A 24,832-nucleotide genomic window follows, 5' to 3' on the forward strand; every position below is an offset into this window, starting at 1 on the left:
CCTTCTGCCCACCCACTGGCAGTAACACAACACAAATGAGGGAACTCTTGCCGGTTCTGACTGCTTTAGTCACTGAGACTGGGACCCAGTTTGCCACGAGGCTCCTACACAGGCTACACTCCCTTACGCCCCCAGATCCCACCGGGGACTCCCGTGAACTATGACACAGGGGAAAAGCGCAGGACTCAGGGCACAGGACGCGGCTTGCCTGTTCTACTGGCTCGGTGACCGTGGAGGGCTTTAGAGGTTTTGTGCCTTATTCTTTTTCACGTGTACAGAGGGATAATTCCTACTTCACTGGACCGTTATAAAGATCAAGTAAGACAACATGCATACCGGCTTGGCATTTAGGGAGCATTCATAAGTGTACATAATAATAATAACTTAAAGCTTGCATATCTCAGAGTTCTTACTGGTGATCCTGCCTGTAGTTTATACTCATCCAAGGCACTCACCCACTCAAAAACCACTCTAGGCTCTGGGAATATGGCAACGAAAGCGGAAAAGTTCCTGCTCTCGTGGCACTTGTGTTCTAGTGGAGGGATGAGGGAATAAAGCGGGGTACGGGGACAGAGTGGCCAGGGGCTGCTGCAGACTGGGTGGCCAGGAAGGCCTCTCTGAGGATGTAACACTTGGGACCTGCAAGACACGGAGACAGCAGTGAAGAGGAAGAGGCTGGCAACACGAGTGCCTCGAGGCTGGGACGCGCCCGGACCCTGTTCTGATGTGACAGGGCTTCGGCTCAGAGCTCTACTTCTCTTCTTCCACAGGCGACGTGGGTTAGAAATGTGTGAACCGATCAGTCATAAGCTCTACCGCTTATTAACAACCGAGGGACCTTGGGCCAGACACTCTACTGATTCTGCCAAAGTTCAAAGGAGACGGTAATGCCCCACCACCTCTGAACACGATCGTGAACAGGACCAGGGAGAAAACGAGCCCTGGAAAAGTTGTGTCCACTGTCAACCACGGTGTGAAGTGAGTTGCTGTCATTTGTCAGGGACAGCCACTGAAAGCACGCCGCGTGGGAACCAGCTTCCCCGCTCTTTAGGCCGAGGACAGCCTTCCGCCAGGGCAGCGCTAGGAAACGTCTGCTCCCAACCACAGACGGCGTATTCCCTTGGGCTCCGTCACGCCAACGTCCAGACGCGCTGTGCGCAGACACTGCTCTAAAGGAGCTGGCGGGGGCTCCTGCCAAACCTGTCAGTTTCCTTTTGAAACTCACCCAGAGCGGACAACCTACAATTGGCAACTGGACCTGAGCAGTCAAGGTGTGACTACATTTTTCAGGCATCACTTCTGCTTTCTGCACGTTAGCATAGCGTCGGCAGTTCAAACAATTAAAAAGCAGCACAGCGGTAATTATAAAAGAGCCATTTAGTCTGGAGGACTATTTTACTGCAGCTGGAAAGAAATCTAATATTAGTAAAATCATTCCAAGGCAATTTCTTCTTTAATTATGCTACGGCAAATTTAAAACTTATGAAAAGCATATGAAGAACTAGGAAATCGGGTGGAAAAGTTGCATCCACAATATGTATTTATAATTTTGAAAACTTGCTATAACAATCAGGGCAAAGGCGTTTAGGATGACCTCCTACTTGGGGAAACAGTCTTACCAACGCTAACAACACCCGACTGGGCAGAGAGCAGCCTTACCATCTGTATTTCTTCTGGGGATAATTCGTCTTCACCTTTGCCGTCTCCCCACGTGCCCAATTCGGGTTGGGATTCAGCCGGAACCTTTTCTGTTAAAGAAAAAAAAAAAAAGAAGAAGAAGAGGAAGAAGAAAAGAAAGGAAAGAGAAACAGAAGGCAAAATACTTCCTTTTAGACGGTGCTGATGCTGGCTTGGGATGCAGGCACACTGCAAGCATGAGCTCTTACAGCTTGTCCACACTCGGTTATCTGCTGGCTCACACTCAGGCGCTGTACCAGGACCCTTCTACAGTGTTTAAGCTCCAGTGTGTGCACGTGCGTGTGCCCATGTGTGTGCGCGTGGGCAGAAGGCGCCCCCTGCACAGTCTCAGTGCCACAGTGACTTCAGCAATGGCTGCAAACCAAAGGGCCAGTCTTCAAGTGTGTCTTACCACAAAACACAAGCTCACGCACGCCCTCCCTCTACTGTTTAAACACTGCAATATAAGGGTATTTTCACTAAAAAAAAAACGCCAGGACAGGGGCGCCTGGGTGGCTCAGTCGGTTAAGCCTCCTACTTTGGCTCAGGTCACGATCTCGGGGTCCGTGAGTGTGAGCCCCGCGTCGGTCTCTGTGCTGACAGCTCAGAGCCTGGAGCCTGCTTCAGATTCTGTGTCTCCCTCTCTCTGACCCTCCCCCCGTTCATGCTCTGTCTCTCTCTGTCTCAAAAATAAATAAACGTTAAAAAATTTAAAAAAACCCAAAAACGCCAAGCCAGGACCTACCACTCCCTAATCCTATTCCTCCCCCAGAAGGAACCACTGTTAGCATTTGATGTGGCCTCACAGACCTTACCCAGACCCAGTGTGTTCACATACAAACACCTATGTAATTCTCTGCACCAACCCCCCCCCCCGACCCCAACTTCAATCCAGTGTGTGTACACAGTGGCTTATAAAACTTGCCGTGTAGGACTTCACTGTATTTGGGAGATTATCCCGTATCCGTCACATAGATCTGCCTCGTTCTCTTGAAACACTGCAGGATATTCCACTGCAAGGGCACACGGTTCTTCATGTCCCGTCACCCCATGGATAAACCTTCGCTCATCTGATCTCTCCGTGTGCCAGTCCGTACTTGGGGGCTCTGGGTGCACCCTGGGACGGGCGCCCGCGCATCAACTGTTGTTGACTGGACCTTTTAGAGAACTTTTTAACTGCAACCACAAATGCGTGATGGACGCTTGATGAAGTGCACCAATGGCTCGGGCTCCTAGGAAGGGCTGCCACCAGCACGTTAGAGAGGCCCGCGAGGTCAAAAGGGGTGTGCAGTGGGAACAGGGCAGTGGATGGAAGTGACCCATCCTTGATGGAGACTGCAATGGGGTCTTTTTTTTTTTTTTTAAGTTAATTTACTTATTTTATGAGAGAGCTAGCAGAGGAGGGGCAAAGAGAGGGGGAGAGAGAATCCCAAGCAGGCTCCATCCACGCTGTCCATGCAGAGCCCGACACGGGGCTCGATCTCATGAACCGTGACATCACGACCTGAGCAGCAACCAAGAGTCGAATGCTGAACTGACTGAGCCACCCAGGCGCCCTGTGGGGTCTCTCTTTCTCAAGATGACTGTGTCTGGTGTCTCAGCAGTGCCTCTAGGCTCGTGAGCCTGGCGCCGGGTACGGCTTCTTTTTCTTTCCTCCCTCAACCTCAGTAACTTTCCCATAGTTGGTCTCGGCCCCGTGAGACGGGCGAAAGTCCAGAGTGTCGGTTTCGAGACTATGATATGGGAAAAGAATGTATGACAGCACCAATTTAGGTATTAGTATTCCAGATACATCATCACAAAAAGCCTCCATGTATCCAGAACATTGTGCAGGTTTAAAAAAAAAAAAAAATGGCTGTTTTTGCCAGAACTGTATTTATAAAGTTTATATATGATGTATGTATACTAAATATACATGTAAATATAATAAACGTGGAGAATTTATACATAAAACGTAGGCTGAAAGCACCTTTAGAAACTGGCGGGGTGTTTTTCTGAGAGGCCATCTTCAGGCAGGAACCTCTGCACATTTCACTCACCCCACCCCCACCCCAAGGGCCCTGTGTTTCCTGCTTGACCTCGTTACGGGAGCCGAGTCAAGCGTCTCCTCTGATGTTGCTTCCGGAGAAGAACACCAAGATGAGAAGCGTCCATTCACATCAGGAGCTCTGAGCTGGAACACAGAATTTGCTAAGAGGACGCGCGCTCTACAACACGCTCACGTGGACAGCCACCGGGGGCCACCCTGACCTGCTGTCATAAAAACTGGCCTGAAGCACAGTGCTCTTCACGCCGTCCTCGACGCAGACCTCCAGTGGCCCAGCCCCAAGACTCACGTGCAAGCTCTCGGCCCAACAGGCCCTCGACACGGCCCAGCCTCAGTCCCCAAAGAACCCTCCCCTTTGCACGGGCTGCACTAACCGTGTCCCACACGGCTCCATGCTTTCTGGCCTCGGAGTATTTCACATGCCGTTCCCTCTGCCTAGGATAGAGCTTCCATTTTCGGTCCAGACTCATTTCTCAGGACACTGCCTCCTGAAGTCCCCTCTGAGTGGACCCTGTTCTTCCCACCTGTGCCCTCTCTCAGGGCACGCGTCACTTTCTCAGGGGGTGGAAGCTGGTCACTCCCGTCAATCAATTGTGAGTTCCCTGAAGGCAGGAACCAGAGCTCATTGAGAAGTGCAGGCAGTATTCACAAATAGCCACACCCATCTTAGCACCAGGGGAAACCGATGTGAGCAAATTACAAACGGGTATGTCAAAGTCTCATCCTGGCACAATAAGAATATGGAAGAGGCCTGAACCTCAGACGTGGACGGAAGGTCTGCCTGACCACAGAGGTCCCCGATACTCCAGACTAAATAAAAAGTCACAAAGCTAGTGGCTTTTTAAAAGTCAGGAGTGTGGCAAGCAAGAAGGCACCCTCTGCCTAGAACTACACCGCCTAGTCCTACACTAAAGTATTATTGAGAATACAGCTCATGTTTCAGAGGAGAAATGAAACACCGAAAAGATGAGACAAAAAGATTCCCTGTAGCCTGAACCTAAAAAGCCCTTCTTCTACCTACAGATCCACTTAGTATGACGTCCATGGGCAGATGTGTGGGCCCTAAGTGGGGGACAGTTGGGGGAACAAGAATGACCCCCCAGCACCAAGGTCGGGATGGAGATGAAATGTCACGGGCCTCCAGACAACAGGGCAGCACAGAGGTGGGCACGGCTTGTCCCCTTCCCCACGGGCTCTCGGGGTGGGGTGGGGGGGATGCAAGCCTGGGGCTCCACGTGACCCCTCCCCATGACTCCCAAGCGTCTCCAGGCCTGAGGCTCTCCCCGAGTTCTAGGCTCACTCCCACAACGGGCTGTTTCCACCTGAAAATTCACCAGCCGGCTCAGACCTAGCATGCGTAGACGAGAATCCTGGTGTCGCCCTCTCCCCCAGCCTCCCACCCCCTACCCCCCACCCCCCGCTCTTCCCAGTCTTGCTGTCAGACTCCTCTTCCTCTCCCTCTCCTCCCTGCAGTCCCCCCAGCCTTGGTGCTCTGTCCCTCACATGTCCCATCCCACCTACTCACTCGTCTACAGCTGCAAACTACGGCTGGAATTGGAGCATTCCTCCCGCCCACCACCTCGTCTCCGCCACTGCCCTGACATGCACCTGTCACCCAGCGCCCACATCGCAATCTGTCCGGACAGGCCCACAGCTGCCACCTCTTCCTCACTCCGTCCCACTCCATGCAGCGGAGAGGCTTGGACCGTGTGCAAGACCTGCCATCCTCAGCCTGAACACGTCCAGACACAGAATCACAGGGAAACCTTCACTGCGGCCCGGACGGCCTGTCCACGCGGCTTCTGCCTCCATCTTGTCTCCTCCTGTGCCTCCCCACCGTGGGTGTGTGCATGTGCTTCCATGTGCCAGGCCCCCTTTCCCCCTCGACCCTTCCACTGGCTGGATCCTCTGCCTGGAGAGCTTCCACCTGAACGAAGGCTCTGATTTCGCCACATCCTTGTCCACGCTCGTTATCACAGGCATACCTTGGACTTCACCTTGGACTTGGACTTCACTTTCGTGCGCTGCGCTGGTTTTCCAAATGCAAGGTGCGCGGCAACCCCGCGTCAAGCCAGTGTGTTGGCACCATTTTTCCAACAGCATTTGTTTACTTCGTGTCTCTGTGCCGCATTTTGGTAATTCTCACAGTATCTCAAACCGTTTCATGATTACTGCACCTGTTAGGGTGATCTGTGATCAGTGACTATGACTCACTGAAAGCTCACGTGACAGCATTTTTTCTAGCAGTATTTTTTTATTATTTTTTATCTTTTTAGCAGTATTTTTTGATGAAGGTATGCACGCTGTCCTTTTACGCGTATGCTGCTGCACACAGAACAGACTCCATAAAGTGTACGCATGACTTTTATACGCACTGGGAAGCCAACAGTTTCCTCTGACTCCCTTCCGTGTGGTGGTCTGGAACCGAATCCACGGCGGCTCTGAGGCGTGCCTGTATCTGCGTAGTCGTCCTGGTGGGTGTGAGATGGCATCTCGTTGTGGTTTTGATGTCCATTTCCCTGAGGACCAACGATGTGCATCTTTTCATGTGCATTGGCCACCTGTATGTCTTCCTTGGAGAAATTTCTGTTCGGATCCTCTGCCCGCTTTTAATTTATCATCTTGTTGTTGCGTTTAAAGCATCCTTTGCACATTCTGGACGCAGACCCTTTATCAGGTGTGGGATCCACACACACCTGCTCCCACTCTAGGGGCGATCTTTTCACTTTCTAGCTTTACTGCCCGTCGAAGCAGCAGAAAAGGGTTTCACTTTGACGAGAGCCCATTTGTTCAGCTTTTCCTGTTGCCACTTGTGCTTTTGGTGTCCTGTCCTTAGTAATCCTTGGTCAGATCTGAGGTCGGGAAGATTCAGCCCAAAGAGCTTTTAGGTCCCAGATCCGTTTAGGTTTTTGGTCTGTTTTGAGTTAACTTTTGTATAAGGTGAGGTTAAGTGTGGAGCCGGCCTTGTGCGTGTGGTTGTCCCCTCCTCCCGGCACCACCTGAAGGGACTGCTCCCACCCCAATGAGGCGTCTTGGCCTTCCTGTCGGAAATCGGCTGGCCGCACATACACGGTTTTAGTTCTGGACTCTCAGTTCAATCCCGCTGCTCTGTACACCTATCCCGTACGTACCCTGTGTTACTGCTGCTCTGTTGTGAGTTCTGAAGTTGGGAAGTGTGAGTCCTCTTATGTGTTCTTTTTCAAGGCTGTTCTGGCTATCTTGAGTTCCTCGTACATCCCTCATGGATTTCAGAATCGACCTGTTAATTTCTACAGAGAAGCCAGCTGGCACTCTGATGAAGAATGCACTAAAACTGTAGGTCAATTTGGGGTATATTGACACGATCTTGGGAAGTTTTTCCATTTATTTGGGTCATCTTTAATTTCTTTCAACAATGTTTTATAATTTTCAAAGTAGAAGTTTTATACTGTGGTTGAATTTACTCCCTGAGTACTTTATTCCTTTTGATGCTATAAGGGAATTGTTGCCTCTTAAATTTCATTTTCAGATTGTTCACTGAGAATACATAAAAATTAAACTGATTTTTGTGTATTGATTTTGTATCCTGCAACCTGGACAAACCAATTTACTACTTTATTTTGGTAGATGCCTTAAAATTTTCTGTATACAAGATCAGGTAGCTGGTGAATAGAAAAAACTTCCTTCCTAATCTACATTTTAATTTCATTTGGTATCTGAGCCAACCTAATTGCCACCCAGCGCTAAAGCTGAAGAAGGATACGGCCCAGTCCTTGGTGGTGAGCAATGGATCCACACGCTAATGTAAGATGTGCGGTTTGGTAAGCTAGCTCACATAATGCTCACAACAAACCATGGCTACACGGTACCACAAGAAAGTGCAGACTCAGAGTTTAAATAAATTGTCCAGGTCATAGCCCAGGACAGAGGCCAGGCTGTGAAACCAGCCTAGTCTGTAAGCCCTTCCATGACACCATGCTGCAGCCATGTTTTTTTCTCTTCCCCTGCAAACAGGAACTAGATAAAGGTGGGCTACAGTATGGTAATAGCTTTCTTTTGGCAAAAAACAACATGAAGGATTTAGAAATCTGTTATATACGCAGGGATTTATACATACAGTACATTGTGTGCATTTTTAATAAGAGCCAGTTCAGATATTATTATTCCTTGGGATTCCATGTAACCAAGGAAGAGAGGCCTGCAGAACAAGCATCACCAAATGACCTTGAAGGAAAGGGTGGCCTGTGGAGTTGAGGGGACAGTGAGGCTGAGCCAGCAGAAGCAGGCAGGTGCCAGGCTGAAGGGGAAAAGGCAGGAGAGGACTGGCCATAGGGCATCTCAGAAAGACATCCCAGGACCAAGACGGGCGTGGGGGAGTGTCTCAACACACAAGGAGAGCAGTAAGCAAAGGCAGCACCAATGACAACCTCACACCCTCCCCCTTGTACCCCTGAAAGGTAGGTATCATCACTCCCATTTTAAAGATGGGGGAGCTGGTGGGATGCCTGGGTGGCTCAGTCGGTTAAGGGTCCGACTTCAGCTCAGGTCATGATCTCACAGTTCGTGGGTTTGAGCCCCGCGTCGGGCTCTGTGCTGAAAGCTCGGAGCCTGGAACCTGCTCCGGATTCTGTGTCTCCCTCTCTCTCTGCCCCTCCCCCACTCACACCCTGTCTGTCTCTCAAAAATAAATAAACGTTAAAAAAAATTATTTTTTTAAATGGGGGAGCTGGTGCTCAGAAGTGCCAGTAGGTGTTGGAGCTGGGATCACGATGCCCCAGAAGAGACACTCTTCAAACCATTCTGGGTCCTAAGCAGCGGTCAGAAGCTAAACTGGAGAGTTTTCCCATTTTAATGTATGGTGGGCTAATAACTCGTGATAACTTGTGATTATAAAACAACAAATGCTGACTTTACAATAAAAATATAAACTGTGAGGGAGTGTTCTTTTACTCTGACCATTTACTTTCTATTGCCCAGAGGCATTAGTTCCTTTTACATGAGGAAACACTTCCACAGCAACTAAAAGCAATCAGCCTTTCAAATCACCCCCCTCCCTCCCCATCTTCCTCCGCTTTCTTCAAGGAAGACTTGCTCAGCACTTCCTCGGTGTCAGGCACTGTTCTGGGTGCCAGCGTGAGAAGAGTGAACAAAACACAGACATTCCTGTCCTCGTGGGAGCTACGTTTTAGTAGGAGAGACAGGTCCTGAAGAATATAAATGACTGCAACAAACAGAAGGCTAGCGGTACGTGCCGGGGGAAAGGATAAAGCAGGGAAGACGGGAGGTGCTGGGAGGCCTCGGTCCTTCATCTTCCCTTTACCCGTCCTCCTTCTGGGGGGACCCCGGCCTGTCTCAGGGGATCGGTGCTGCCTACAGACCTGTCCCCTGACCTCTAGACTCATAAACCCAACTCCCGACCAACCTCTCTGCCAAGCATCTCAAAGTCAACGAGCCCCACACTGAGCTCCTGATCAAACCCATCTCCGAATCTCAGGGAAGGACAGCAGACCTCTCCCTCGTCAAAACCACCCCAGCCTTCCTCCACCCCTCCTGCCTCTCACGTCTACGTACAGGAAGCGATTTCTGTGGCTCTACTTTCAGAACGAGCCCAGAACTCCACCACGTCCCCCCATTCCCCTGCCGCCGTGTGTGTGCTCACCAGTACCTTGTTCCTGGTGACTGCAGCAGGCTCTTAACCGTCACTATTTCTCTTCAACAGAGCAACCACAGGGGCCCTGCTCAAACTGGGTTTGACAGTGCTCTGTGCAAACCTCCCCACAGCTTCCCACCTCCTTCAGAGTCAAACCCACAGTCCCCAGGGCACTTGGGTGGCCCAGGCAGTTGAGTGTCCGACGTCGGCTCAGGTCGTGATCTCACGGTTCGTGAGTTCGAGCCCCACGTCAGGCTCTGTGCTGACAGCCAGAGCCTGGAGACTGCTTTGGATTTCATTTCTCCCTCCCTCTCTGCCCCTCCCCTGCTCACGCTGTCTCTCTCTCAAAAATAAACAAACGTTAAAAAAAAAATTAAGAAAAAAAACGTAACACAGTCCTCGGCTCCGTGATTTTGGTGCCCGGGGAATTTCCCGGCTGGGTGGCCCCCTGCCCTCTCCCTTGCTCTCCAGCCTCCAGGCTGCTCCCCCACCACGAGGCAGGCCCCCGTCTCGGGGCCTCTGCACTTCCAATGTCCTCTGCCTGTGACACCCTCCCCCCAGGAGACACAGGGCTCGCTCCTCACTGCCCTTGGGTCTTTACTGAAATATCAAGGTCTCTGACCTCTCTGACAGGCCCAATCTCTCCTGTTACCCGGCTCCGCGAGGGCAGACTGGCTACATCTCTTCACGTGAGATCTACCCTCAGCTGGGCCCCAAGAACCTGCACTGGCTTCTCCCCACTCTCGTCAGCCCCAACAATACTTCTTGCATGAATGAATGATTAAACGAGCATTCCGTGTCTGGTTTGAGTAAATGCAAACAGGGTATCCCTGTGTATTGTCTTAGGAAGGGCAGGCCCCATTAGTTCACGAGTGATGTCGGGGTTCTCCCTCATTAGGGACCAGTGGACACGGAGGTGTGCAAAGCCTCTGGCCCACGGGGTCAAGGCAGCCACCAGAGAGGACGGGCTCGGGCTCTACAAAGAGTGACTCAGGTGCTGCCCCTTCCTTGGTTTCTCGATTTCGTCACACATAAATGGCGACAGCACCACCTCAAAGACCCAAGGAGACTCGACCTGTTGATGCCCCAGCAGGAACCCAGCACAGTGAAGGGGCTTGTGAGACACCAGTCTCCCTGCCCCCTGACACGGTTCCCAACTACAGAAAGGGCCTCTGGCATCTTTCAGGCGCTCATTCCTACGCTGCATTCTGAATCCCCTCTCTTGTAAAAAGCAGGGAATAAATCAGATGGGGAGGCATATAAATCCTGGGTCCACCATTTATGAGCTTTTCAGTTTCCCAGCCTCTCGGAGCCTTTCAGAAGGCTCATCTGAAAAACAGGTCCATGAAACGCATTCCAGAGGCCTGCTCTAAGGGTGGCGGTGACGTCCGTAAAGATTCAGGGCGGTGCCTGGCATCTGGGAGACGTGCGGTAAATGAGAGCCACTGTGACAATACGGAAGAGGGGACTGACTCTCGGCCCCTGGATCACCAGCATCCCGGGATTCACGCAAAGCAAAATTCCACGGCCGCCACACCTGAGATAGAGCAAACCAGGCACACACTGTCCACACACGGCGGCCAGGCAGGGTCAACGCTAACAGTATGCCGAGATCACGGGGACGGCGCAGCACGTGGGTGCCGGGGCCCCTGAGACTGGCGTGCACTGTTCCTCGGGCAGAGAGCTCTTCTTTTCTTCCTGGTTCTCAGTCTCCAGTCCCCACCCTCGTGGTGCACCACGACCCAGGCCCCTTCCCCGGACCCCACCAGCTCCCAGGTGACTGCAGCAGCCCCCTGTGCCGGCCCGATAGTCACTAGCTCCAACCGGGACAGAAGAGAGCCGGCCCTTCTGTGTTTCCCTCGCTTTATGCAAATACAAACACCACAAGCTGTCTAGGACTGTGTTCCTTCTTTGTCTGCTTTGTATTTGTGCCAACGTGTCATAAGGAAGATTCTGATGCATACCTGGATATTCTTCAGTGACAGATTTTTCTTCAGAGTCTTGCGAAGGATTCCGTGAAACTTTCTCAGAAGACACGGTTTCCCTGGTCTTTGTCCTTGGTTCCGGTTCCAGCTTCGATCTAAATAAATAATTAGCCATCACATAAATTGCTTCTACAAGATTCTGTCCTGACAACACACGCAGTCACTCGTGACCCCCACACACTTGTTCTGTGCTCTCTGCCAGAGAGCAGAGTTGCTGACCAGCGGCCATGCCAACACACCTCCCGCGGGACACTCACAAGGTGCCAGCATCACTGCCTGCACGGGGTGGGGGTGGGGGTGGGGCGAGTGCAGTCAACAGACGAAGGAGAGAACGCACAACCCTGCCCCACAGACCGACACCACACCCAGCAGCTGCGTGGCAAAAGCTGACTGTTCAATCCAGGAGCTGGCTGTTTCCCACCAATGCAAAAGTGTGGCTAACTACATACACATGCACACACGGGCACACACGTTATGTAGTATGTGTAAGGAATATCTTAGAAGAGTTAACTGTAAAAGCACAAGTCTTTAAATATCCACCGGATGGAAGTGACTGGTCTCAGGAGCCACGGCCTCTGCACGTGGCAGCCGCCCCAGGGCTCCTCCTGTGGCCGCACGGCCTCACCTGGGGGCCAGGCTTCATCGCGCTCACCCAGAGAGGCCTTCTCCGACCCTGCGATCTCAGACAGGCTCCCCCACGTCCCCCTGTGCCACAGCCCTTGTCTTCACAGCGGCCACCGGTCTGGAATGGCCCAGTTCACTTGTTTACTGCCTGCCCCACTCCCCAGGGGTGTGTGCTCTCAGAGCAGGGGTCTGGGCCGTAAGCCGTGGCTGCTTCACAGCCCAAGGTCCCAGATGAGTACCCGGGATTCAGTGTTTAAGAAATACAGCTTGTGGGCGCCTGAGTGGCTTAGGTGGTTGAGCATCCAACTTTGGCTCAGGTCATGACCTTGTGGTTCGTTGGTTCGAGCCCCACATCAGGCTCACTGCTGTCAGCGTGCAGCCTGCTTCTGTCCCCCTCTCTTCTGCCCCTTCCTCAATTGCACACCCTCGCTCAAAAATAAACATTAAAAAAAAAAAAAAAAGGAAATACAGGTTGACTGAATGGATACCTTACAACGGTCAGTAATTAGCTAGTAAGAGAAAAAACTTGATTATGAAACAAGCCTTGTAATAGCTTCACTGGAATCCACACAGCACTACAGCAATGACAGGCGGACTGCCAGAATGATCTATGATGAGTTCTGCATGACCACCCAGAAAGCGTATAAATAAAAAGAACAATGTAAATACGTGTAAGGATGATCTTGCTGATGCCAGCTAACATTTACTGAGGGCTTATTATGTACTGGGCATTTTTCTAAGTATGCCGTGTGGACACACTTACTGAAGGCCACACGTCCCTATGAGGTAGGGAATGGTATTAATGACCTTTTTACAGAGGAGGAAACCGAGGTATACGGAAGTTAGGAAACTCTCCCAGGTCACACGGTCAGTAAATGGCTGGGCCAGAACGTGACCTCAGGGAACCTGCCTCCAAGGCCACGCTCCTAACAACTCCATCAAGAGGATCCTACCCATCAGGACCCATGAGAAGGACTTGTGGTCAAACGAATTTGAGGAAGCTGGGTGGGTATTTTACTCTACACATTTTCAGTCTTTAATATCCTAATATACGTTGTGAATTTCCCAAAAGGACGTCTCTTCCAAAAAACCTGGCTGCAGAGACCATTTTCATGGAGTTTTGGGAAAAGACAAGGGTTCTGAGAAAAGCTGTTTAGGAACTGTTCTGCTACAACATTCATAAAAGAATTCTCAAAAATGACAATAGTATCAACCGTCCTAAACATCCAGCTACTACGGCTGGGAAACAAATCACCCTAAAGCTCAGTGCCTTGAAACAGCAATAATCGGTACCGTCCATCAGCATGTCTGGGGCCACAAATGTGGGAGTGGCTCGGCGGGGCGGTTCCGAGTCCCGGTCCTTCACGGGGCGCAGCCCGACGGCAGCTGGGTCTGCGTCACCCAAAGGCTTGCCAGAGGCTGGCGGGTTCATTGGGACGAGGCTCCCTCACAAGGCTCCACTGCAGGTGGGTGCCGGCCCGGAGCCGCGTCTCCCTGTCAGGGGCCACGTTGTCTCCCCAGCGCAAGGAGCGTCTGAGCCAATGGCAGAGGCAGCAGTGCCTTTTATAATAGCCGCAGGAGTCACACCGTCATTTCTGTCCTACACCACGGCCCAGGCAGTGACAATGGTCCACTCGGGCTCAAGGAGAGGGACACGGACCTCACATCTCCCTCTCAATGGAGCAGTGGCGAAGTCGATTTTAGTAAGACCATGTGGGATGCGATATGTTTGGATGCAGCCACCTTTGGAAAATCTATCGGCTATTCTAAGCATCACAAATACACACAGAGACACATCCATCACAGCACGGCTTGTAGTAACAAAACAATGGCTTAAATGTTCGTCGAAAAGTGCCAGGCTTACAGTGAGAAGATTCAGGGGGAAAACACCCCATTTGCAATAGCCAAAACAATAGACAAACAACTAACAAGGACAACAAGTATCAGAGCATAAACTGGACAAGAAAAGCCCAAAGCCTATGTGTGAAAAACTAAAAGATTGTCTTCAAAGATATAAAAATATCCTATAACAAATGGAAAGAGATATCATGTTCTTGGATTGGAAAAAGAAATATCATAGAGATGTCAGTTCTCGTGGAATTTAAGAAACAAAACAGATGAACATGGGTGATGGGAAGAGAGAGGCGAAGCATAAAACAGACTCAACTATGGAGAACAAACGGAGGGTTGCTGGAGTGGAGGTGGGGGTGAGGACGGGGGGAGGACAGGGGGAATGGGGTAAACAGGTGATGGGGATTAAGGAGGGCACTTCTGATGAGCACCAGGTGTTATATGCAAGTGCTGAATCAGTGAATTCTACACCTGAAACTAACATTACACTGTATATAAACTGGGATTTATTTAATGTTTATTTGTTTTTGGCGGGGGTGGGGGGAGAGGGGGAGAGAGAGAGGAGAGAGAATCCCAAGCAGGCTCCACGTTGTCAGTGCAGAACCCAACGCGGGGCTTGATGACTAACTGCAATTTAAATAAAAACTGGAAACAAACACAAATAAATAAATAACAAACTTATTTTAGCCATAAAAAAAAAAAAAAAGATGTCGGTTCTCCTAAATTAATTTATAAATGGAAGCATACCGATCCGAATAGAAATATCAGCAGGTTCCCCTCCCCCATCCTGAAGCCAGACCAAATCAATTATGAAATTCACTCAGAAACATGCAAGGATGTTAGGAAAAACTGTAAATAAATATCGAACTGTACTTAATGACAGAGCTGCTGATGCTCACAACTCCCTGTAAAAGACATGAAGGTAAGAGGACTAAGCACCGTGCAGTGAAAACGTAAAGGGTAAGATTGACAGCAGGTAGGTGGTGTTCACTGTAAACTCAACTGTGCTATAGACGTGAGAATGTTTCCAGCAAAACGTGCCCGGAAAAACCCTACACGAGAGAGCGGTATCAGGGCCTGGAAAGGCTGACAAACCACTGACAGAAAATTCAAAAAGAGGCTCGAATGTATGTAGATATTTAGCACACGATACAAGCTTAGTAAGGGGGGCTGAAGGATCAAAGTTTCCTCACTTTGCGCACCAAGATCAAGTCCAAACGCACAAGTGATACAGACATAATAAATCGTACACAAAGGAGAAACACACGGGTGAATGCTTCTCTAAGCTAGGTGTGGAAAAAAGTTCGTATGACTCAAAATCCAGAAGCAAGAAGGGAAAAAATGATGAATTTAACTACATAAAAATTTTTTGATATATTTTTTTGCCCGGCAAAACCACACCAGAAGTGGTGGGGGATGCCGACAGCAGGGGATGTGAGTGAGCGGGACCAGGGAGGGGTGCACGGAGCCTCCCTGTACTTTCGGCTCAATTTTGCTATGAACCCAAAACTGTTAAACATATGAAAAGATGCTTGCTCTCACTCAAAATAAGATAATGCATGCAGCGCCTGGGTGCCTCAGTTGGTTAAGGGTTCGACTCTTGATTTTGGCTCAGGTCATGCGTGATCTCATGCTTGTGGGATCAAGCCCCGAGTTGGGCTCTGTGCTCAGTGTGGAGCCTGCTTAACATTCATTCTCCCTCCCTCTCTCTCTCTCTCTCCCTCTGCCCCTCCTCCGCTCATACACACATGCAGGCACTCTCTCTCAAAAATATGTATTAAATATATTAAAATTAAAATATATTAAAATTTAACATTAAAATATATTAAAAGCATATTTTAAAAAGGTGACGCATATTAAAAACCACACCAGGACATAATTTCTTGCTCTGGAAGACTGGCAAAAAATCACAAGACTAGCGGGTTGGTCAGTTTGTGGAGAAGCAGACACTTTCACAGACTGATGGGTATGAATGCCAAATGGTGTTAAGTTCCATGGAGGGAAATGTGGTAACGTCTAGTGATGTATATGGGGGCACCCGGGCAGCTCAGCTGGTTGAGCGTCTGACTTCAGCTCAGGTCGTGATCTCGCAGTTCGTGAGTCTGGGTCCTACATGGGCTCGCTGTTATCAGCGCAGGGCCCGCTTCCAAACTTCTGCACCCCGCTCTGTCTCTGCCCTCCCTCTGCCCCTCCCCTGCTTGTTCTCTCTCTCTCTCTCTCTCAACTAAATAAAACATTTAAAAAAAATTTACAGACCTATTACTCTCTAACGCAACAAGCTTACTTGTGTGAATCTATCCCAAAGACACAGCAACAATATGAAACGGTTTGTACAAGGCCATTCATTGTAACAATTATGTAATTCAACTGTAGCACAGTCAAAGCCTGGAAAGAATCCCAACGCCCATCGCTGTGGCACTGGCTGTATCACCTTGGGAGTGCTACGCCGACGTGGAAAGACGTCACGAAAACGTGTGCACGCACAGCTGTGGGGCAAAGGACACAAGAGGAAGAACTGTGCGCAGGAGAGAACGTCCTGCACCTGCTAAGATGCTGACAGAAAACCCACAGCTCACTGCATACTTTGTGGTGACAGACTCCATGTTTCTCCCTAAAATGAGGAGAAAGGCCAGGATACAGTAGACCTGAACACCAGTGGACAGAGAACAATTACAGACTCTGTGAGTTTCTGGTATGGAAACCCAGCAAAGACATTACAAGAAAGGAAAACTAGACAAACGCCTTCACGAGCATAAATGTACATCTCCTTAACAAAATATAAGCGAACCGAATTTAATATATAAACACAACCATGCATCATGACCAAGGGGGGTTTACCCCAGGTATGCAAAGTTGGTTTCACATTTTTAAATCAATGTAATACACTACATTAAAAGAAGAAAACCACAATATCATCTCATTAGATGCAGAAAGAGCATTTGAAAAATTCAAGATCCCTTCAAGATAAAAACCGTTCACAAACTAGGACTAGAAGGTGTGCAGGAAAAGGTTGACTCCGCAGGTTTGGGGTGTGCCAACTCTGCCCGTTAGAAAGAAACTGGCCCTGGACCAGTTCCTGGAAGAAAACCTCCGTGCTCCTGGAATATCCTGCCTGATAAGCAGTGTTTTTGTATACCTGGTGCCTTGGACCACACCAGAGAGTTTATGCCAACCATGTGATCTCTGATGGGGGCCTTGGACCAGACTGTGCGGACCTGACCTCTGGAGGGACTGGAGACGGAGTAACGAAGGTCGGCTATTTGGGTGCTCCGTGCCTACATGACTGACTCCCAGTGAAAACCCTGCGTGCCAAGGCTCTAGCGAGCTTCCCCGGTTGACAATAGCCCGTACGTGTTGCCAGACATCACACATTTTCATTGCCGGGAGAATTAGGTGCGGTTTTCAGAGGACAACTGGAAGCTTCATCTAGGTTTCTCCGGGACTTTGTCTTACATGCCTGTTATTTAGCCTTGCTGCTTTTAATCTGTTTGCTTTAACCATGAGTCCAGCAGCATTTCTAGGAGTCCTCCTAGCAAATCACGGAACCAGAGGGGAGTCTTGGGAACACGTGACAAAGAAGGGCATTTCCTTACCCTGATATAGAGCAGCTATATCAGAAGATATCAGAATACCTACAGCTAGCATCGAACTAAATCCTTGCCCCTGAAACAGACAAGGCAAGGATGTCCATTCTACTTTTTTAAGTTTGAGGGAGAGAAAGAACACGAGCGAAGTAGGGGCAGTGAGGGGGGGAGAGAGAATCCCAAGCAGGCTCCGTGCTGTCAGCACAGAGCCCGGTGTGGGGTTCAGTCTCATGAACAGTGAGATCATGACCTGAGCCGAAATCAAATCAGGAGTCAGATGCTGAGCCGACGGAGCCCTCCAGGGGCTCCCCAGTTCTGACTACTTCTGTTCAACATGGTACCTTCTACTGGCTTGTATGCAAATGCTGAGTATGCAAATGCTGAGTATGCAAATGCTGAGCACACTGCACAGCATATGCCAAGAGCTGCACAAGCTGGCTGTTCCTACCACCCTAACTACCACCGCTACGGCTATCATGACCGTGTAGTAAGAAAAGGCAGAGTGGTTTCATAAAGAAAACGTCTTGTGCAATCCCAAAGCTACATGCACTTTTTCTTCTAGCAAGGTGCAGACCAGAAGAACAGAAGAAACCAGCTGACACAATCCATCAACAGTTTTAAAACTCCGGGGGAGGGGCCACCCCTCTCTAGTCTGTGCAAGGGACCCAGTGCGGCCTCCGACTGCTGGCCCAGCCAGGGCTGGTCTTCCAGGTCGGTGCTGTGTGGGAAGTGCGGGATGATTTAAGGAGGCCTGACAGACCGGCAGGGGAGAGGGTGGGGAGGGGGGCGGTAGCCGCATGTGTGAGCGATGGGCGGCCTTCTCCTCGGCGGTTTGCTCAGCAGCGCCAACCTGCCGCCCTTCTAAGAAGACCCTCTAGGCCGACAGGGTCCACAAGTCCCACGGCGGTCAGAGATACGGTCCTTACCACACTGTCTGGCTGACCGAGAAAGGTACATTTAGAAATGGGGTTTGGAGAGGAGAGGGAGCTTGAATTCTAGCCTGCCGCTTATTAGCAATGTGACCATTTTCTCCCCAGTCCTCTTTGAGTTTTGTTCATCTGCAAGATGGAGAAGACAGCGCCTTCCTAAAGTGTTCTCGCCAAGACTGGGACCAACCGCGAGGCCGTACCCAGCAGGGGAGGCCGGCACACAATCGATACTCTCCTGGCTACTCTTCTAAGTGCTGGACCTCAGTTGCCTTATCTGTAAAGTGGCTTTCAGTAGCTTTCGTTCCAACCCAAAGAAACAGATCTTCATCCTGGTTTTCCCCTCCTCACGTCTGTGACAATGAGAAACCTGGCTTCCAGAAGTAATATCGCACCTCAAAGCTGTTGCAAAGGCTAAATGAAATGGTAGATGAGAAAAGTGCCATGTAAAATGTAAGTATTTTACAAATTCCTTCTACTGCCAACTCCGAGTGTAGAAATTACGAGGGGCTTCGCAGAGCAGTCACTTGGGCGCACTCTTGAGAGAGGAGTGATATTCTGCCAAGCACGTGAGGGCACAAGGGTATATGGAGGCACAGGGAAGCCAGCAGTGGGACCTCTGGGTCACAGGACGGCCCTGCCCTCTGGAGAACTATTTGGCTATTTAATAAAGAATTCTTTCATACTCCCAGAAGCCGTGGGTGAGAGTTCCAGCTGCTGCACACACCCCCCCCCCACCCCCAACACCTGTCACTTTTATTTTGGCTATTCTAATAAATGTGACATGGGATCTTGTAGGCTTTTATTTTGTCGCGAAACAATCACATGCACAAAAATCTTGAGTACAAAGAACGCTTTCTCCTGAACCATCAGACAGTAAATTGCCAACCTGATGCCCTTTTCCCTCTGAGTATTTCAGGATTCCCTGAAAACAAGAGCATTCTTTGACACAACCAGAATATAACCATCAAAAATCGGGAATTTCACGTCGACACGTGACTTCCAGCCTTTCCCTGGACCCCATTCTAACTGGACTAGCTGCCTCGCGGACGTCCTTTAGAACGAAATCACACAGTGCATCCAGTGGTTATTTTTTGTTAGGCTCCTCTGGTGTAAACAGTTCTTCGGTCTTTCCCCGAGTTTCATGATCTTGGGACACAATAACGTGCCAGCTATCCTCTAAGAAACCCCTCAGCTTGCGTTTGTCTGCTGTTCCCCACGGTTGGAGACAGATTATGCATCTTTGGCATAAAAGAGGGACACTCATCTACGTTCTCCCCAGGGCCTCCTAGCAGGTTGTCCCAGATTTCCCTCCGTCACTTGGTTAAGGTGGTGGCTGCCAGGCTTCCCCACTGCGGAAGTTACTCTTCCCCCTTTGGAAGTCTGAGTACTGGGGGAAGGAGTGCTTTGATGCGATGGAGTTATCAATGCCAAACCTTCAATGTACTCACTTACGGATTCCTATCTAGATGGATGCAAGATGTCCTATTTTATTCAGGTTATCTTCTGCTACTAGCATTGATTTGATGCTCAAACTGTCTCAAATTTGGCCAGTCGAAGCCGCTTCAAACTGTCCTTTTCCCATGTCCCCATCATCCTCTGAGCCCTTCCCTGCTGCCTGCTATGACAAAGGTTCCAGGCTCATTTTATACTTTTCCCTCCTCTGGCCCCAGACGGAGCCATTTCTGCAAGGAGCTCTGGTTCCTGGAAGCTGAAATTGCTACTTAGAAGCCAAGATCTGAATGCTAAGTATGCTTATCGCTACTGGGGTGTCCCTGCTTCCAGGCCATTTGCACACCTACACACACATACTCACTTACAACCATAGTTAGTTCTGCATCTATCTATGCAAACTGCAAACCATGGGTTCGCACCGGTACCTTTCATTCCAATCTAACAGCACAGGGTTCATTCTGGTTTTATCCCTTTCACTTCCCGGAATGTGCAAAACCGGCTTCCATCATCCTTATGTATTCAATTGTTTGACCAATCCTCCTATTATATAACCAAAGAGTCCTCTCCACTGCCACTCTTCCCCCACAAGGGCGCACCCCCCCCCCCCCCACTCAGGCTCAGGACCTGACCTACCCTTCCGAGCTGTGGCCCCCACCGCTTTACACACCCACCTGACCCTGCCCCACCCCGGGGCTGCAGGACTGAATTGTTGAGGAAGAAGGGCTTAACTGACTTTTAAATAAAGGGCTCTGGGAATGTCTGTGATCCTTTGTGTGGAGAGTATACTAATGTGCCAGTTTTCAATTTAAAATGAATAAAAGATTACAATGCAGGAGACAAAGCTGAGAGCCTTTTTTTTTTTTTTTTTTTAACAGTGATAAAAACAGATCTCATTATACACAGAATGTCTCTTGCAATCCTCAGGGAAATTGCAAATTAACTAGTTGAAGGCACTTTGAAAAAAGCAATTTTTAAAAAGTCATCAGAATGATCAGTTTATACCCCATGATTTATTTAAATTGATTTCTCTAACTGAAGGCTGCTCATTTCCTAACTGCAATCAACACAGTTTCCACCTGGCCAACATCTGTTTCCAAATCCCTTATTTGAAAATCTGGGGATTCTATTTAAAATCTGAGAAAAACAGGGGTGCCTGGGTAGCTTAGTCATTTGAGCATCCAACTCTTGATTTCAGCTCGGGTCATGATGATGGAGCCCCACACACGCTGAGCCTACGTGACATATTTCCATTCATTCATTTTCTCTCTCTCTCTCTCTCTCTCTCTCTCTCTCTCTCTCCCCCCCTTCCCTCCCTCCCTCCCTCTGCAGCCTCACTCTTTCTCAAAAAACAAAAACAAAAAAAATTTTTGAGAAGAGCAGAAAGAGGGAGAGAAACAGATTTTTCAGTTTTGAAACAAGAAAACGTGTGGAACAACTTCTTGCCCTTATACAAAAGTTAGAGAAAAGTGATTAATGTTCCAGAGTTAAGTATGGCTTTTACACTTCTTTTCTGCCCCCAACAAAGGCTCTAGGTAGAAAAAAGGTATTTTCAGTATCGTTCCATCATTTCAAAAGTGACTTTCAGACGAAGGTATCTCCTCTGGCACAGGCACCGTGCGCTCCCACAGCAGGAGAACCTCACGCCACCTTGAGCAAGTCATCTCCACACCCACACAGGTATTTACTGGGCACCAAGCCAGGGCCGCACAAAAGGGGCTCCGCAGACCAGCACCAGGCTACCGACTGTTTGTTACTGGTCTGCTACAAGACGAGGATAAAAACACAGTAAACATACAGAGACATTTACGGCGATCTGACGTTGCCCCTTCATCAGAAACACATCCTGCTCATCGGTTCAGCTCAAACTATGGTGGCAGGGTCGCCCGCGCCCCAAGCTGTGAACCCGACCTGCGCAGTGGAACACACCTCCATCCACGATGGATGGCAAAGAACGAACAACAAAAAAAAGCGGTCCTTCACCTCAGAAAGCCTGTTGTAAGCCAGGGGTCGGCACGCTTTTTCTGTAAAGGGCCAGATGGTAAATATTTCAGGCTTCGTGGAACATACATGATCTCTATCTCGTATTTGTTTTTTTCTTTTGCTGTACAGTTGTCAGGGGAATGGAAGAAAAAAGTCACATTTAACAAGGGTGCTACCCTTCTAAGAAAACAGTCATAGACAGGGAACTGCAGAAAGGTCAGCTGAGACTATTTCTGGCTACGTGAGCAAACATCTCATCCAAGTAAGTGCCCTTTGATAGGAGAGATTAGTGTGCTATCACCTTGTCTGAAAAAAATACCAGCATAGAGTATCTTTTATCCTATACTATGACAGATTGAAAACAAGCAGTTCCTTAACTAATAAATAGGCTTTACTTTTGCCAAGAACGAAAGAAACATGATAGTAACAACACTGCCATAAAACATGAGCCCTTGGGTTTTTCGAATCCGTTTTATGAGAATGATTTTTATCAATAACTATCACCAATCAAAACAAAATAATACAAAAGCAAAGTTCCCACAGATCCGACTTGACGGTAAAAACCCTCACAGGCAACTTATCTTCAGGCACCCTGTCACTCTTTCACTCGAGAGCCCTCAGTGAGTGGCCTCCCCAGGCCAGGCCAGGCATGGTGCCACGTAATGGGCTCGGGTGGTGCGACGGCAGCCCTCCGAGAGCATGTGGGTTACACGGGCCATGACGGTGAGCAGGGGACCCACAAAGGAGCCACCAGCATGGCCTGCGGGAGCCAGGAAGTCTCTGGAGAGCAAGCAGCATCCTAATTGGGGCTGGAAGGATACATCAGTTTGCTTGCCAGAGGAGGGAAGGGAGGAGGGACAGAAGATACAGGGTTCCGTGAAAGGCATTCTGGGCAGAGAAATCAGTGAGCATTAAGGCATGAGGGCTTCAAAGCACAAGGCCTCTTCAGAACACAGAGGGAGTCACGTATGGTCAGAGCAGAGATCCACAGGGACCGACCAAGAGACAAAGGCCGCTGTCCAATCACGAGCCTTGAATGCCATGCTACGAAGCTCTGCTTTGGTAAGACATGGGGAGCAAGAGAGTGGTAAAATTTCATGTATGTTTTGGGCAATGTCTTCTGGGACAAGGCGAGGAAAGAACTAGAAGGAGGCTGGACTACACTGTGAGGGTCACACAGTTATTTCCCTCAAGGTCTTTTGCTCAAAGTAACTGGCACAGGGCAGCTACCCGGCAGGAGACGAGGCTGTACTTGACTTGTGGAAATGAGAACAACTCCCATCTGACTGACGTTAATTGGTCAAAACCTCCGCTGAGAACCAAGAACTGAGGCAGCAGCAGCAAAAGCCCGTTCTCACTCGACCCGGGGTGCCTGTTGAGCCTCAAGTGCAGGGTCCGCTTGGCTGGGGAAGCAGAAACGGGTGCCTCTCTGGCTGGTGGCTGGGAGGCAGAGTGACCGCCACCCCGTGTGGACGGTAAGTCACACGCGGCCAGAGCCCACTCTTCTTGTTCAGGGCCGGCTCTGGGCACCCCTCCTCCCACACCCCTCCCCAAGCCTGGAGTGCCTGCGTTCTCTGCCGTCCCTTTCTGGGATCCAACGCAAAGCCTGCAGTCTGCGAAATCCGCCACGGTGCCCCGGGGTTCAAACCTTGCTGCGGCTGTGGGGGGCGGGGCAAGTCACCCAGATTCCCCGGGCCTCAATCTCCTCTACAAAACCAGATGCTCATACTTAATATTAACAGGGAGGATCAAATGTCGGGGATCAGATGAAATAAGCTGACACATTGGTAAAGACGCGGTAAACGCTTCACCGGAGGTAACAGTCCAAACGAACACATGTAAACGCTTGCCCTACATACACCGATGCATTTTGTTCTCACAACCCACCAACGTAGGTATTTTGAATTTCTCCACTTTACGAGTGAGGAAACGAAGGCGTAGAGAAGTCAAGCAATCGTCCCAAAGTCACACAGCTGGTAAGTGGCAGAGGGGGGACAGGAACACAGGCTGTCTGGCGTAGAGTCTGAGCTCTGAGGCACGATGCTGTGCTACTCGATGGCACCATTTCCCCTTCTGAACTTGCTAATTAGTTATGAGACATCCTGATGAAACTGGCTACCTTTTCATGTTTCCATGGCAACCAGCCTGAGTCTTAGCTCCTTGAGGGCAGAGTCTCTCTCTCTCTCTCTCTCTCTCTCTCTCTCTCTCTCTCTCCCCTTGCCTCTCCTCATTGCCTTGTGTAATAAACAAGTAATTATTTGCCGACAGGTAACACACATTAACGTATCCACTTAGTATCCCCTGCAAATGCTTCCACTTGTTGGCATTTACAATTTCAAATGCGTCTCACCAGCGTGGGGACAAGTATCCGTGCAGGCCCGAGACTGCTCTCTGCAAAGACCTGTGCACAGGCTCAGCCCTGGGCTGGTGGCTGGGAACTGGGACTTCGGGAGGGTTCCCGCAACCCTAACTGCTAAGAGTGGCTCCCTGTGCTTGAACCGTTGTGCGAACAGTGTGGTTCATGCGGAACACGGGCTTTCCTTCTGGGAGTCTGGAATTTTGATAAGTGCCAAGCAGAAGGCGCCTTTGTGAGCAGCCCCCCAGTAAAATCCCTGGGCCAGTGAGCTTCTAATAAGCTTCCCCAGTGGCCAGTTCACACAAGTGGTCACAAGTCACATCCTGTGTGACTGCACTGGAGGGGACCCTTAGAAGCCTGCTCCCGGCTTCCTCTGCACCTCGCCTGGGTGCCCTTTCCCTTCGCCGTCTGCTCCGTGCCCTCTCACCGCAGATGATCTCGGCCCTGAGTCCCACAGGCCCTGCTAGTGCAGCACCGAACCGGGGCTGGCGCTGGGGGTCTCGACACAATCGGAATTAAGAAAAGCTGCCACCCAATAGTATGTACTGTTACCTTCTGAAAGAACACCCTCCAGTCTTCTCAAGACCAGTTCAGAAGTGGTCAAGAGTTGAAACCCGGACCTTCGCTCCTCGCTCATTTAAGAACCCTGTCTCAGGCTGGGCAGCTGGAGGGGAAGCAGTTTTGAGTCCCTGTGCCCCACAAGCCGGCACGTGCTCCT

At 49.9% G+C, this 24,832-nt stretch overlaps 1 protein-coding gene across 7 annotated transcripts in view; it reads right to left on the reverse strand.

Moving 5' to 3' along the window:
* STX18 (syntaxin 18) overlaps positions 1-24,832 on the reverse strand; it is a 130,187-nt gene that overhangs the window by 20,529 nt on the left and 84,826 nt on the right. For all 7 annotated transcript variants that reach the window (XR_002081211.2, XM_019453717.2, XM_019453715.2 and 4 more), the window contains 2 exons: positions 11,318-11,433; positions 1,660-1,748 (listed from right to left, as the gene is read on the reverse strand). Coding sequence is in view for 6 of the 7 variants with exons in the window: in XM_019453717.2 (XP_019309262.2) it covers positions 1,660-1,748; positions 11,318-11,433 (205 nt within the window). In the remaining variant the exon portion in view is untranslated. The remainder of the gene's footprint in view (positions 1-1,659; positions 1,749-11,317; positions 11,434-24,832) is intronic.

Source organism: Panthera pardus, unplaced genomic scaffold (assembly GCF_024362965.1).
Source record: "Panthera pardus isolate Hobbes unplaced genomic scaffold, ASM2436296v1 HiC_scaffold_13, whole genome shotgun sequence".
NCBI classification, from domain to species: Eukaryota; Metazoa; Chordata; class Mammalia; order Carnivora; family Felidae; genus Panthera; species Panthera pardus.